This window comes from Ranitomeya variabilis, chromosome 2 (genome assembly GCF_051348905.1).
Source record: "Ranitomeya variabilis isolate aRanVar5 chromosome 2, aRanVar5.hap1, whole genome shotgun sequence".
Classification (NCBI taxonomy): Eukaryota; Metazoa; Chordata; class Amphibia; order Anura; family Dendrobatidae; genus Ranitomeya; species Ranitomeya variabilis.
Genome location: NC_135233.1, coordinates 1,086,189,607 through 1,086,206,606, shown reverse-complemented (window position 1 = coordinate 1,086,206,606; position 17,000 = coordinate 1,086,189,607). Strand labels below are relative to the sequence as shown.

Below are 17,000 nucleotides of genomic sequence, written 5' to 3'. Positions count from 1 at the left end.
GGGAGTCGCTGGTGCCGGGCTCCTGGGCTGGGGAGTTACTGGCAGAGCCAGCATGTGACACAGGGGAAGGAGCAGCGGTGCGACCAGAAGGAGGTGAACGGCCTTGATGCCAATGAGTTGGGTGTTTAGCACTCATATGCCTGCGCATGCTGGTAGTGCTTAGGTTGCTAGTGGTGGCTCCCCTACTGAGCTTGGTGTGGCACAGGTTGCACAACACAGTCCGTCGGTCCTCCTCACTTTCTTTAAAGAAGCTCCAGACTTTAGAACACCGAGGCCTCGACCAAACTGGTTCACTTGTTGAACCTCTGTCTGATGAAATTACTCTGGCCCTGCCTCTCCCTCTGGTCGCACGTCTACCTCTTGCAACGTTTTCTGATGTTACACTTGCCTCCCCCTCCGAAGCACTCTCTTGACTAGGCCTAACAACCCAGCTGGGGTCAGTCACCTCATCATCCACCGGCTCCTCCTCCTCCCATTCATCAGCCTGCTCCCCCCTGGGAATTACTGCACTGACAAGCACCTCACTGTCTGACACCCGTGTCTCATCCTCAGACACCTCTCCACAGACTATTTGTAAATCCCCACTTTCATCACCCACAGACTGGGAAAGCTCTCTATTTTGGGCATCGGGACAGACCCACTGGTCAGGTTGCTGCTCAGCAGTGCTTTGTGAATCTAGGAAGGGTTGGGAAAACAGTTCCTGGGAGTATGCAGGATTTGAATCACTAATTTCCAAGGAGGGGCCAGGCTGGGCGGGAGGAGGTTGAGCTGAAAGATCCTGAGGTCCACTCCCTTGGCTAGCGTTGGTGGACTGCGTGGAAGACTGGGCGGTGGATAAACTACTGGATGCATTATCCGCTATCCAGTTGATCACCTGTTCGCACTGCTGGGGATCCAATAGGGGTGTGCCACGTGACACTGTAAATTGGGACAGGAAGCTAGAAAAGGGTACTCTGCGGCGTTCCAGTGCTCCATCAGAAGCAGGTACTGTGTCACCCTGCCCAGGACTACGGCCTCTGCCTGCAACCTCACTTTGACGCCCACGACCACGTCCTCGTCCTCGTCCCTTACCCCTGGGGTTCACCATTGTAAAGGTTATGCTAGAAAAGCTAGTTATGAAGGTGAAATACACTCTATTTGTCCAAACAGAGGATATATTGCGTGTTGCAAAAAGGACTATTCGGTAAAGAGCGTATTTTATGCAACCAAACCTTGGTTTACAGCAAACTGATGTGTATCAGTAACAGATATAAAACTGTGTTTTATATTTGTGGTATTTCTTCAGATCAAATACCCCTTCTTTATGTAACTATTAGATATGGCGCGCACAAAACTGGCCACAGGCCTAGTCACTAAATACAGAGCGTATTTTTGGACCACAAAACTTGGGTACCAGTAACAGATATAAAACTGTGTTTATATTTGTGGTATTTCTTCACATCAAATACCCTTTATTTCTTTAACTATTAGATATGGCGTGCACAAATCTGGCAACAGGCCTAGTCACTAAATACAGAGCGTATTTTTGAACCACAAAACTTGGGTACCAGTAACAGATATAAAACTGTGTTTATATTTGTGGTATTTCTTCACATCAAATACCCTTTATTTCTTTAACTATTAGATATGGCGTGCACAAAACTGGCCACAGGCCTAGTCACTAAATACAGAGCGTATTTTTGGACCACAAAACTTGGGTACCAGTAACAGATATAAAACTGTGTTTATATTTGTGGTATTTCTTCACATCAAATACCCTTTATTTCTTTAACTATTAGATATGGCGTGCACAAATCTGGCAACAGGCCTAGTCACTAAATACAGAGCGTATTTTTGAACCACAAAACTTGGGTACCAGTAACAGATATAAAACTGTGTTTATATTTGTGGTATTTCTTCACATCAAATACCCTTTATTTCTTTAACTATTAGATATGGCGTGCTATAAAAATGCAATTTTTATCTAATGCGGTTTTTTGGACACACAAAACCTTGGATTAGAATGTAGGGTATTCTATACTATATATATATACTATATATGTGGCAGAATTGCGTATTCTGTACACTGCGCTTATGTGTACGCTAAACAAATATTTTTGGGCCAGGTGTGGTATATCTGTATCACTCAAAAATGCATTTTTATATCTTATGCGGTTTTATTTTTAGGCCGCAAATATTTCCTTTTTTAATTTATTAATTATTGTTATTAATTAATATTATTATTATTAAATGAGGTGACAGCGTGTGCTGTACCACTCTACGGAGTCTGAGGCACTACAAGTCCCAGACAGCAGCACAAATGAGGTTACAGCGTGTGCTGGAGTCTGAGGCACTACAAGTCCCAGACAGCAGCGCAAATGAGGTTACAGCGTGTGCTGGAGTCTGAGGCACTACAAGTCCCAGACAGCAGCACAAATGAGGTTACAGACAGCGTGTGCTGGAGGCTAAATGGAGTCTGAGGAACATCCAGCAGCCGATATTCTAATAGTGCGGCGTTCGCCCAAAATGGCGGACGCCGCACTATAAAGCCCAGCCTAATGCACACACGATCCCTGCCTAATGCCTAATGCCTATAAAGATTGACTTGGAGACTGAGATTGAGACTTGGCACTGAGACAGTGAGTGCGCAGCTAAGATGGCGGCCGCTGCACTCCTGGTCCCAGCTGCCACACAGCTAGCCAGCAAATACAAGAGAGGACTAGTAGTAGTAAACGTGGTTTTAGGAAGTTTTGCCCCCAGCAGTTCGCCCCCAGCAGTTCGCCCCCAGCAGTTCGCCCCCAGGTACACTTCGCCCCCGCACATTTCGCCCCCGCACATTTCGCCCCCAGCAGTTCGCCCCCAGCAGTTCGCCCCCGGATGTTTCGCCCCCGGATGTTTCGCCCCCAGCAGTTCGCCCCCGGATGTTTCGCCCCCAGCAGTTCGCCCCCGGATGTTTTGCCCCCAGCAGTTCGCCCCCGGATGTTTCGCCCCCAGCAGTTCGCCCCCGGATGTTTCGCCCCCAGCAGTTCGCCCCTGGATGTTTCGCCCCCAGCAGTTCGCCCCCGGATGTTTTGCACCAGCAGTTCGCCCCCGGATGTTTCGCCCCTGGATGTTTCGCCCCCAGCAGTTCACCCCGGATGTTTCGCCCCCGATGTTTCGCCCCCAGCAGTTTGCCCCGGATGTTTCACCCCCAGCTTTTTGCCCCCCCAGATGTTTTGGCCCAAAATTAGGCAGGGAATTTTGGCCTTGTGTTTTAGCCCTAAGACCTCTTTCACAGTAGCCACTTTCCCAAGTGCTAAGCACTGGAAAATCGCTAAGAAGATTGCCAATTTTGAATATACTAGATGGTGGCCCAATTCTAACGTATTGGGTATTCTAGAAGGCGCAGCCACGTGGTATGTTGCACAGGTTATGTAGTATATTGGACAGTCCACGTAGTACATTGCACAGGCCATGTAGTATATTGGACAGCCGAAGTAGTATTTTGGACAGCGCACGTAAATTGCACAGTCCACGTAGTAAATTGCACAGCACATGTAGTATATTGGCCAGCCGACATAGTATATTGCACTTGTCACATAGTATATTGCACTGCCCACGTAGTCTAGGAATGTGGGCACTATATTCGTGTTAAAAAAAAAATAATAAAGATATACTCACCTCAGCCACGGGCCCTGAAGTCCTCGCGCCTCTCTGCAGTGCTGGCAGTGGCTTCCGGTCTGAGCATAGGACCTGCGATGACGTTGCGGTCACATGACCGTGACATCATTGCAGGTCCTGGACGCATAGCATCATTCGGACCGGAAGGCACGGCGTGCACTGGAGAGAGGGGCGGAGGACAGCGCGACATCTGAGGGGGTGAGAATAACTTTTTTAAATTTTTTTTATTTTTAACATTACATCTTTTCACTATTGATGCTGCATAGGCACGATCAATAGTGAAAAGTTGGTCACAACTTTTAAATAGTAAGAAACTAAAAAATGACAGTGTTGGCCCCCTTAAAAATAGTCTGGGTGAAATGGTGGATGAGGATGAAGAAAAGGCCAATATGCTAAATGACTTTTTTTCATCAGTATTTACAAAAGAAAATCCCATGGCAGACAAAATGACTAGTGATAAAAATTCCCCATTAAATGTCACCTGCTTAACCCAGCAGGAAGTACAGCGGCGTCTAAAAATAACTAAAATTGATAAATCTCCGGGCCCGGATGGGATACACCCCCGAGTACTGCAGGAACTAAGTACAGTCATTGATAGACCGTTATTATTAATCTTTAAAGAGTCCATAATAACAGGGTCTGTACCACAGGACTGGCGTATAGCAAATGTGGTGCCAATATTCAAAAAAGGGGCACAAACTGAACTCGGTAATTATAGGCCAGTAAGCTTAACCTCTACTGTGGGTAAAATCCTGGAGGGCATTCTAAGAGATGCTATACTGGAGTATCTGAAGAGGAATAACCTCATGACCCAGTATCAGCACGGGTTTACTAGGGACCGCTCATGTCAGACTAATTTGATCAGCTTCTATGAAGAGGTAAGTTCCGGACTGGACCAAGGGAACCCAGTGGATGTAGTGTATATGGACTTTTCCAAAGCTTTTGATACGGTGCCACACAAAAGGTTGTTACATAAAATGAGAGTAATGGGGATAGGGGAAAATATGTGTAAGTGGGTTGAGAGCTGGCTCAGGGATAGGAAACAAAGGGTGGTTATTAATGGAGCACACTCGGACTGGGTCGCGGTTAGCAGTGGGGTACCACAGGGGTCAGTATTGGGCCCTCTTATTTTTAACATATTTATTAATGACCTTGTAGGGGGCATTCAGAGTAGAATTTCAATATTTGCAGATGACACTAAACTCTGTAGGGTAATCAATACAGGGGAGGACAATTTTATATTACAGGATGATTTATGTAAACTAGAAGCTTGGGCTGATAAATGGCAAATGAGCTTTAATGGGGATAAATGTAAGGTCATGCACTTGGGTAGAAGTAATAAAATGTATAACTATGTGCTTAATTCTAAAACTCTGGGCAAAACCGTCAATGAAAAAGACCTGGGTGTATGGGTGGATGACAAACTCATATTCAGTGGCCAGTGTCAGGCAGCTGCTACAAAGGCAAATAAAATAATGGGATGTATTAAAAGAGGCATAGATGCTCATGAGGAGAACATAATTTTACCTCTATACAAGTCACTAGTTCGACCACACTTAGAATACTGTGCACAGTTCTGGTCTCCGGTGTATAAGAAAGACATAGCTGAACTGGAGCGGGTGCAGAGAAGAGCGACCAAGGTTATTAGAGGACTGGGGGGTCTGCAATACCAAGATAGGTTATTACACTTGGGGCTATTTAGTTTGGAAAAACGAAGGCTAAGGGGTGATCTTATGTTAATGTATAAATATATGAAGGGACAGTACAAAGACCTTTCTGCTGATCTTTTTAATCATAGACCTGAGACAGGGACAAGGGGGCATCCTCTACGTCTGGAGGAAAGAAGGTTTAAGCATAATAACAGACGCGGATTCTTCACTGTAAGAGCAGTGAGACTATGGAACTCTCTGCCGTATGATGTTGTAATGAGTGATTCATTACTTAAATTTAAGTGGGGACTGGATGCCTTTCTGGAAAAGTATAATGTTACAGGGTATATACACTAGATTCCTTGATAAGGCGTTGATCCAGGGAACTAGTCTGATTGCCGTATGTGGGGTCGGGAAGGAATTTTTTTCCCCAATGTGGAGCTTACTCTTTGCCACATGGGTTCTTTTTGCCTTCCTCTGGATCAACATGTTAGGGCATGTTAGGTTAGGCTATGGGTTGAACTAGATGGACTTAAAGTCTTCCTTCAACCTCAATAACTATGTAACTATGTAACACAGGGTTAATAGCAGCATTAACGGAGTGCGGTACACCGCGATCCATTAACGCTGGCATTAACCCTGTGTGAGCGGTCAGCAGTGAGTGCAGGGCAGTGAAGCAGCGGCCATTTTTCTGGCAGACTGTGACCATCGCTGATTGGTCGTGGCAATGGTCGTGGGTGTTTTGCCATGACCAATCAGAGACTTGACAGACGCCGCGACAAATGAATATACGAATAAAACGTTACAGACAGAAAGACGAAAGTGACCCTTAGACAGTTATATAGTAAATAAGTCAATGGCTGGAAAAGCGAGGAGTTGTTTCGGCCAGCTCTTTTTATTTTATTACAGGAGCTATTTTTGAGCACTTAGCATTCATCAATAGCCTGTATCTTATGGGTCATTACCGAGCGCGCTCACAAAAGCGCTCTGAAAAATGCCAGTAAAGCACGTGCTTTGGAGTTCTAAAACAGTGGCAGCATAAGGGTGCTTTCACACTTCCGCTACATATGCACTACAGGCCGCCCGTTCGCTTCTGTGATGCCGCATTCCGCTAACCTGCAGCGAAACGAAAAGAAGAAAAAGCTCTTCTTTTTATTCTGACACTGATAGCGGAATGCGGCATTACAAAAGCGAACGGGCGGCTGCAGATCGAGGAACCGAGTCGTTCACTTCTATGGGCAATGCGAGCGGAATGCCAGCATTCCGCCAGCATTGCCCCGGGGTCAGCTGGATGTCAGATCCAGAGCGGATTGACCTCTGGCGGCCACAAACACAAGTGTGAAACCACTCTAAAATTACAGTGTGCAAGAGGCCTAAAATCTAAACAATTTTGAACTTTTACCTGACCCAGCACTGACCTGCTTTGTTGCAAGTTTTGTTGCAGATGTAACAAGTAGCAGGTCACATGTCCTGCAAGTTACATTAGACTAGCTTTTATTCCACCTGTACATCAGAATATAGCAGTGTCTGAAATCTCCACAAAGAGCGAAGTGTACTGCCACAAAAAATCAGTCAGCTTCCACAGCAATTCACTTTCTACAACTATGAATTCAGTTCTGTCCAAACGTGGAAGGAGGAAGTTGGTCCATGAGAATCACATTTACTTATTTTCCAAACGAACCGCTGATGATGTCCATTCCATCTGGGTATGTGAAAAACGGTCGACTTACAAGGGACGTGTTTGGACCAATGAAGAATCTGGCGAAGTTGTGAAAGTAGTCAATCTTCACAGTCACGCAGCACAAGCTGCAAGACCTGAAGCAATCCGACTTGTTAATGAGGCAGTCACCAGGGCAAGGACAACACAGGAGACACCACAACAGATTCTCACAGATGTCATTTCAGGAGCCCATTCTAATGTTGCAGCACTTCTCCCAAGGAAAGCATCACTGAAGAGGACAATACGATTAGCAAGGCAACTTGGCAATATCCCAAGGTTACCTCAAACCCTTGATCAACTTGTTATCCCCCTGGAGTTCCAGGAGATCAGTATTGATGGTGTCCAGCAGCAGTTCCTTCTGCATGACTCTGGTAAGCTACTTAACCATTGAACATTGTATTAAAACAATTCCATTATGCATAATTACTGCAAAGTTTATTTTGCACAAATGTGAAAAATGCTAGACTGTAAGGTGCTGATATAAAATACTATGTGATTTTTGCCTTCAAGGGAAACTTTGAGGGTAATATAATGTAGCGAGGCCTACTGATTCCAACTAGTGTTGGCCGATTACTGGAAAGATAGGATCAGATCGGGCTGATCATACCAAAAGATTGGAATTAATTCTCCAGAGCTATTTATATATATATATATATATATATATATATATATATATATATATATATATATATATATACACACTGTACGCCCAAACAGTGTGTGTGTATATATGTATATATGTGGGTGGGTGATGGTGGTCTGGCACTTTTGGAACTTTGTAATGCAATAAAGGATTTGTATAGGACTTCAGCAGTGCGGAGGTCTTTCTTCATGGATGCATGTTAAGTACGGGCGGAAGCCAACCCCTGCTCTAGCAGCACACTGAGTCCTCAGCAACAATCTCAGTTGAGCCACTCTTCTTCCAGCTTTCTTGCATATATACAGTACAGACCAAAAGTTTGGACACACCTTCTCATGTAAAGATTTTTCTGTATTTTCATGACTATGAAATTTGTACATTCACACTGAAGGCATCAAAACTATGAATTAACACATGTTTAATTATATACTTAACAAAAAAGTGTGAAACAACTGAAATTATGTCTTATATTCTAGGTTCTTTGCTTTGATGACTGCTTTGCACACTCTTGGCATTCTCTTGATGAGCTTCATTAGGTAGTCACGGGAATGGTTTTCACTTCACGAGTGTGCCCTGTCAGGTTTAATAAGTGGAATTTATTGCCTTATAAATGGTGTTGGGACCATTAGTTGTGTTGTGCAGAAGTCTGGTGGATACACAGCTGTTAGTCCTACTGAATAGACTGTTAGAATTTGTATTATGGCAAGAAAAAAGCAGCTAAGTAAAGAAAAACGAGTGGCCATCATTACTTTAAGAAATGAAGGGCAGTCAGTCCGAAAAATTGTGAACAGTTGCAAAGACCATCAAGTGCTACAAAGAAACTGGCTCACATGAGGACCGCCCCAGGAAAGGAAGACCAAGAGTCACCTCTGCTTCTGAGGATAAGTTTATCCGAGTCACCAGCCTCAGAAATCGCAGGTTAACAGCAGCTCAGATTAGAGACCAGGTCAATGCCACACACAGTTCTAGCAGCAGACACATCTCTACAACAACTGTTAAGAGGAGACTTTGTGCAGCAGGCCTTCATGGTAAAATAGCTGCTAGGAAACCACTTCTAAGGACAGGCAACAAGCAGAAGACACTTGTTTTGGCTAAAGAACACAAGGAATGGACATTAGACCAGTGGAAATCTGTGCTTTGGTCTGAGATCTTTGGTTCTAACCACCGTATCTTTGTGCGACACAGAAAAGGTGAACGGATGGACTCTACATGCCTGGTTCCCACTGTGAAGCATATACGAGGAGGTGTGATGGTGTGGGGGTGCTTTGCTGGTGACACTGTTGGGGATTTATTCAAAATTGATGGCATACTGAACCAGCATGGCTACCACAGCATCTTGCTGCGGCATGCTATTCCATCCTGTTTGCGTTTAGTTGGACCATCATTTATGTTTCAACAGGACAATGACCCCAAACACACCTCCAGGCTGTGTAAGGGCTATTTGACCAAGAAGGAGAGTGATGGGGTGCTACGCCAGATGACCTGGCCTCCACAGTCACCAGACCTGAACCCAATCGAGATGGTTTGGGGTGAACTGGACCGCAGAGTGAAGGCAAAAGGGCCAACAAGTGCTGAGCATCTCTGGGAACTCCTTCAAGATTATTGGAAGGCCATTCCCGGTGATGATCTCTTGAAGCTCATCAAGAGAATGCCCAGAGTGTGCAAAGCAGTCATCAAAGCAAGAGGTGGCTACTTTGTAGAACCTAGAATATAAGACATATTTTCAGTTGTTTCACACTTTTTTTTGTTAAGTATATAATTCCACATGTGTTAATTCATAGCTTTGATGCCTTCAGTGTGATTGTACAATTTTCAGAGTCATGAAAATACAGAAAAATCTTTAAATGAGAAGGTGTGTCCAAACTTTTGGTCTGTACTGTATAATGGCTCCAAGCTGCGCTGTTAAAAAATAAACAAACCCAGTTATTCAACTCTCTCCGGTGTCCAGCGCTGTCTCTGGCGGTGCAGGGAATTCCGAAATCCCAACGCTATGCATTCTGGGTTGTGCATCACCACCTCTGCACATGTGCCGGGCTGTTCTGTGACGTGATGTGGTGCTTTCCCAGGACCGTCTAGTGAGCGGTGCTGGGATCACTCTCCATTGTAGTTATAGTACGGCAGGCACAGAGGCGGCAATGCGCCGCCCGGATTTCGGGATTCCCTGCACTGCTGGGCTAAGAGCCGGAGCCAGTACTGGACACTGGAGAAAGAGGTGAGTAACTGGGTTTGTTTATTTTTTAACAGTGCAGCCTGGTGCCAATTACTAAAGCTAAATATGCACACACGCTGTACACCCGTACAGTGTGTGTGTGTGTGTGTGTGTGTATATATATATATATATATATATATATATATATATATATATATATATATATATATAACGCACACTGTTCGGGCATGTATGCCCGGACAGTGTTTTCAGATTACGGAGGATTCCGATTTCTAATTCTGATCATCATCATGATCTGGCTACAAATCGGATCGTAATTTAAAATAACGATCAGCCTGAAAATCGTAATAAATTACGATCTTCAGTGATTGGATCGGCCAGCACTAATTCCAAATATGCAGCATTGTACTGGCTATACCTGTCCTGGATGCTGCCCCGGAGTTCAGCCTCGCCTGTCTGGGGCATGCATGGGCTGAACTGCCATCGCCGGCTGATTCCTCGGCTTTCGTAGTTCAGTCCTGCAGATCCGTGGACAGGTCGGGCTGAACTCCAGAGCTCAGGTGAGATACGCCATGATTTGCAGAGGCATTTTGCCTGCTGCTTGCAAGCACTTTTTAAGCGCTTTGGCAAAACGCTTCTGCAAATAGGGGACGTGGCCAAGCTCTGCTATGGGCGTGGCCATGCCTTGCTATTGCCTAAACCAAGCGTTTTTCCAGTGGTTTGCAGGCATTTTTCAGGAGGTTTCCCTCTTGCCCATTCCCTTGAATGGGCAAGTTAAGCACGGGATCCGCCGGAAAATAGCTTTGAAGCTATTTTCCGGTGGGGCGTTTTCTGGCCCCAGCCGGAATCTGCCCGTAACCCGCACCATAGACATGAAAGGGCGGGTTTCATTCAGGAAACACAGCACGGAATACGCCTGTAAATCCAGCTTGTCTGGATAAAGCCTGAGGCCTCGTGCCCACTGATGGAAGGGGATTGCGGAGCGGCATCTCCACATCGGCTGTAATTGCGGTAGCAACTGCAGATCCCACAGGAATCTATTTGTGCCTGCAATTGTGGCCACTATTGTCGTACCCTAATTCTGTATCAAACTCTTCACTTAACTCTATGGATTTAGGTGCAGCTTTTAGTGCAGGATTTCAGCCTCTTATCTGAATGGCTGGAATTTTCTTTGTATAATGGCAGCATACATTGACATGCTGCACTGCATGTTTTTTTTTTGTAAACAAAATTTTTTCATCAGCATGTGGATGGGATTTACACATTAATACTGCATATGACCCCAGCCTAATGGACCATTCAGTTATGCCTTAGGCCAAAAGCACACTGGTGATTTTACTGGCGTTTTTGGCATCCTGCACAATCCTCTCAATGAGACAGCATAGTCACGAACGTCCGCCCTGCCCACCCGACGACTAGCGCGCCCATCCGCTTGAATGGAACACCTCATTCAGGCGGGCGGCCCTCCCAGTCATTTATTCAGACGTCTAGCCGCACGCCGCGTCTGGATGAGGCTGTCAACTAGACAGCTGTTCAGCATGGCGGCGATCGGACGTGCTGAACGGCCGTCTAGTTGAAGGGTCTAAAGGTACCCTAAAAATGTGACCTATTTCAAGTTTGGAAGTAATTTTAATTTTAAACAAAAATATATCATTTTCCACTGGGACAATATATGTTGTAAAAAACTATTGGTTGGCCCCTTCACACTAGATTTTGCTTCAGTTTTTTTATTATGAAATCCGAAAATCTGGAGCAAAATGTGAGTTTTTAATGTGAGATATGAACAGAGGCTTCTGATTAGGATATTTTTTTTTGTGAATTTATCCCAAAATTCTCTGTCTGCTGCTTGTTACACTTTTTCTGTTATTTCCTCTACTAATACTTTCATTTTAAATTAGGAAATGGACACAGCCGTATGTTGATATTTGGAACAAGAGACAATCTCCATCTACTGGCACAAAGTAAAGAGTGGTTTGCTGATGGCATGTTTTTCACTACACCAGCCTTGTTTAGGCAACTTTACACAATCCATGTAGTCCACAGCGGCCTTGTTGTTCCGCTAGTGTACACCGTGCTGACAGACAAGAGCCGTTCTACATACCAGAGGTTGCTGCAAGAGCTGAAGAACTTGCAGCCTGGACTGCAGCCAGACAACCTGATGTTGGATTTTGAACTAGCTGCAATACAGGCATTTGAAAGTGAGTTCCCCAACCTTGTGAAGACTGGTGGCTTTTTCCACCTATCACAGTCGGTTTGGCGTAAAGTTCAAAATGAAGGACTCAAGATGCAATACCAAGGTGACCATGAATTTGCCCGTTGGATACCATGATACCTGCCCTGGCCTTTCTACCACCACAGAATGTTGTGCAATCATTTGAAGAGTTGGTGGAAGATCCTGACTTTCCACAAGAAGCAATACCTATTGCTAACTATTTTGAAGACAGCTATATCGGTCGAATGAATCGCAGAGGACGTCAAGCACCTTTGTTTCCAATTCAATTCTGGAATGTGTATGAGCGAACATTGAATGATCAACAGCGAACAAATAATGATGTCGAAGGATGGCACCGTAGCTTTCGAGAAACATGTGGTACTCTTTCCCAAAATATATACCGGTTCATTAACTGTCTGAAACATCAGCAAGAGCTCCATAGTTTTGAAATTATTCAGATAATAGCAGGAAATCCCATTGCTGCAAGAAACAAAAAGTATGCTGCAATTTCAGCAAGGGTTAAACGTATCGTGCAAGATTTCAATAATAGAAGCTTGATGGATTATCTGAGAGGCATTGCCTACAGCTTTGAATTTTAGTTCATGGTCACATATTGTATGTTTTGAGAGCAGTGTTCTTAGCTGTAAAATAATTCAAGCATTATAACCTGTAATTTGTATTTTCTCTTTTTCTCTAATCCTTCCCCTCTATACCTTTTTATGTTTCTTGTTAAAACAGTTTTGATACATACAGTTAAAGCATAACTCTACAAAAAATATGGTATGTTATAGTACCTGTGCCCATGATATTCATTTCCAAAGGAGACCTCCCAGCAGCTTCACTTCTGTGTGAAAAGTCTCATCCAAGTTAAAGCTCCATGTGCTGCAGGATTTCAGTGGTTGCTAAGGAGGTTGTTTCTCCTTAGTAGCAGTACTTGTGGATGGATTCTAGAGGGTGTGGCTGCACAGGAGCATGCAACTAGCAATATATTCCCTATGATGTATAAAGGGCTGCTGGTTTACAGCCCTCTGCAAAGCCCCCCTATGTGTTCCATCCTGTAATGGCTTTACACAGGCAGGGGGAGCCCTCCTCTTGTCCAGGACAGAGCACATGAGCGGAGGGTGAAGGGGAGCTTTGCATAGGGCTGTGAACAAGCAGCCCTGAATGTATCATAGGGAGCCAGGATCCGTTCTGCTACCAAAGGGGCACGACCTCCTTAGTAACCAATGAAATCCTACTATTTTCCTGTCTGTTTGTAAAATTACTCATCTAGAAAACAAAGTTTTAAAATAAAAAAACTAATTTGATCAGAATTATATATCTTAGACTCATATGGTGTATTATTAGTGATAAGCAAACCTGCCAATGTTCAGTTCAGGCAGGTCTTTCCCGGATGTGAAAGATCCAGGAGCAAATTGCTAGAGGCAAAACATCCAGGGATGAACTGCTGGGGGCAAAACATCTGGGGGTGAAACATCTGTGGGCGAACTGCTGGGGGAGAAACATCTGGGGGCGAACTGCTGGATGCAAAACATCCGGGGGGCGAACTGCTGGGGGGAAACATCCGGGGGTGAACTGCTTGGGGACGAAGCATCTGGGGTTGAAACATCCAGGGGCGAACTACTGGGTGCGAAACATCCAGGGGCGAACTGCTGGGTGCGAAATATCCGGGGGCGAAACATCCGGGGGCAAACTGCTGCTGCGAAACATCTAGGGGTGAACTGCTGGGGGTGAAACATCCGGGGGCGAACTGCTGGGGGCGAAACATCCGGGGGCGAACTGCTGGGGGCAAAACATCCGGGGGCAAAACATCCGGGGGCGAACTGCTGGGGGCGAAACATCCTGGGGCGAACTGCTGGGGGCGAAACATCCGGGGACGAAACATACGGGGGCGAACTGCTGGGGGCGAAACATCCGGGGGCGAACTGCTGGGGGCGAAACATCCGGGGGCGAACTGCTGGGGGCGAAACATCCGGGGGCGAAACATCCGGGGGCGAACTGCTGGGTGCGAAACATCCGGGGGCGAACTGCTGGGGGTGAAACATCCGGGGGCGAAACATCCGGGGGCGAACTGCTGGGGGCGAAATGTGCGGGGGCGAAATGTGCGGGGGCGAAACATCCTGGGGGCGAAATGCTGGGGGCGAAATGTTCGGGGGTGAAGTGTACCTGGGGGCGAACTGCTGGGGGCAAACTGCTGGGGGCGAAATGCTGGGGGTGAACTGCTGGGGGCGAAACTTCCAACTCCCAGTAAACGTAGATTAGCCCTGACAAGGGCTGTTGATTTCTGCACCCTGCCTGCCTGATTAATTCTGGTCTTTGTCCCTGCTCTAGTCCCTATCAATTCCCAGTCCCCCCAGCACGTCTGTCCCTATGCTCTTTCACACTGCAAATGGCTGAAAGCGCCGAACATAATGAAAGCAGTCTATTGGCTGGTCAGGTCACCTGATCTGGCCAGCCACTCACTGCTCTCGTCTTGTACATGTCCCTACGTCATGCTAGTAGCTTAGAAGGCTCACCTAACATGATTGGCTCCTTGAAAAACCGCCAAAAATGAGAAAAACAAAAACGAGATTTCACTCGAGTACCGCGAGATGTTCGGCCGAATACCGAACACCTTCGAACGCCCTAATGTCCGATCGAACACCAGGTTCGAGTGAACACGTTCGCTCATCACTATTTATTATGTATTTATTAATACTATTTATGTCCTTATTTATTTGACATGCTTTTGACCAGATCCATATATTTATGTAATGTCATCTAGAATTAATATCTGCTGTACCTTTCTGTCTCCTGACATTTATGGTCTTTATGTTACATTTCTAATGGCCAATGCCTGGTTAGCACCTTCTGCTACATGTGATAAACTCTGGCACTCATATGTATATCACAGCCCATACATTTGAGCTAAAGAAGCTTGGTTGAAGGTAGCCATATGTATTTCAAGACTTGGTGGATCATCTTCCTAGTCTGCGAAAACTCCATTTATTCTTCCTGCCCGGTGGGGTACGTAAAGTGACCGCAATCCTAAGCACAATTCTGCAGCTGTCTCTCCCTCCTCCCTCTCCAGATATGTTTCCCTCCAGCAGTAAATTACTTATGTTGTGAAAATATGAAGCACAATTGATGGGTAATATAAGATCCACAGACCTGTTATATCTGGATACTGTTGGATCGGCACAGAAAGTGACACTGTAATAAACCCTGACATCAAGACTATAATTTATCATCTCAATTAATTCTCAGATGGTACAATAGAGACAACTGAGGATACAAACAACTAATGGAAAATAGAAGCCTGTGGGAGATGAGTGTTTATTCATGTGTTTCCTACCATACATAAATCAGAGACGTCGTCATCCTGTTACCCTATGGGGTGTGAGAGATTTGGCAAATACTGATATAAGTATCTGCTCAATGACAGAAGGTAAAAATATTAAGGGGGAAATCTGCACAAAATTAAAATTATTGGTGCAAATTAATATATCATACAGTACAAGAATATAACTACTATAATACTGCTCCTATGTATAAGAATATAACTACTTATATACTGCCCCTATGTACAAGAATATAACTAATATAATACTGCCCCTATGTACAAGCATATAACTACTATAATACTGCCCATATGTACAAGAATATAACTACTATAATACTGCTCCTATATACAAGAATATAACTACTATAATACTGCCCCTATGTACAAGAATATAACTACTATAATACTGCTCCTATATACAAGAATATAACTACTATAATACTGCCCCTATGTACAAGAATATAACTACTATAATACTGCCCCTATGTACAAGAATATAACTACTATAATACTGCTCCCTATGTACAAGAATATAACTACTATAATACTGCTCCTATGCACAAGAATATAAATACTATAATACTGCTCCTATATAAAAGAATATAACTACTATAATACTGCCCCTATGTACAAGAATATAACTACTATAATAGTGCTCCTATGTACAAGAATATAACTACTATAATACTGCTCCTATGTACATGAATATAACTACTACAATACTGCCCCTATGTACAAGAATATACTACAATACTGCTCCTATGTACAAGAACATAACTACTATAATACTTCCCCTATGTACAAGCATATAGCTACTATAATACTGCCCCTATGTACAAGACTATAGCTACTATAATACTGCCCCTATGTATAAGAATATAACTACTATAATACTGCTCCTATGTACATGAATATAACTACTATAATACTGCCCCTATGTACAAGAATATACTTCAATACTGCTCATATGTACAAGAACATAACTACTATAATACTGCCCCTATGTACAAGAATATAACTACTATAATACTGCTCCTATGTACAAGAATATAACTACTATAATACTGCCCCTATGTACAAGAATATACTACAATACTGCTCCTATGTACAAGAGCATAACTACTATAATACTGCCCCTATGTACAAGCATATAACTACTATAATACTGCCCCTATGTACAAGACTATAGCTACTATAATACTGCCCCTATGTACAAGAATATAACTACTATAATACTGCTCCTATGTACAAGAACATAACTACTATAATACTGACCCTATGTACGATATAACTACTATAATACTGCTCCTATGTAGAAGAATATAACTACTATAATACTGCCCCTATGTACAGAAATATATCTACTACAATACTGCTCCTATGTACATGTGTATAACTACTATAATACTGCCCCTATGTACAAGAATATATCTACTACAATACTGCTCCTATGTACAAGACTATAGTTACTATAATAATGCTCCCTATGTGCAAAAAATAGCTACTGTAATACTGCCCCATGTACAAGAATATAACTGCTATAATACTGTCCCTATGTACAAGAATATAACTACTATAATACTGCTTCTACGTACAAGAATATAACTACTATAACACTGCTCCTATGTATAAGAATATAACTACTTAT

At 44.0% G+C, this 17,000-nt stretch overlaps 1 protein-coding gene across 1 annotated transcript; it reads left to right on the top strand.

The window, feature by feature from the left end:
- Positions 1-7,204: 7,204 nt before the first annotated feature.
- LOC143804063 (uncharacterized) lies at positions 7,205-12,147 on the top strand. Its single transcript, XM_077281802.1, has 2 exons — positions 7,205-7,379; positions 11,717-12,147. The coding sequence occupies exon 2, from the start codon at positions 11,734-11,736 to the stop codon at positions 12,145-12,147; it is 414 nt and encodes a 137-aa protein (XP_077137917.1). The 5' UTR covers positions 7,205-7,379; positions 11,717-11,733.
- The last annotated feature ends 4,853 nt before the right edge of the window (positions 12,148-17,000 follow it).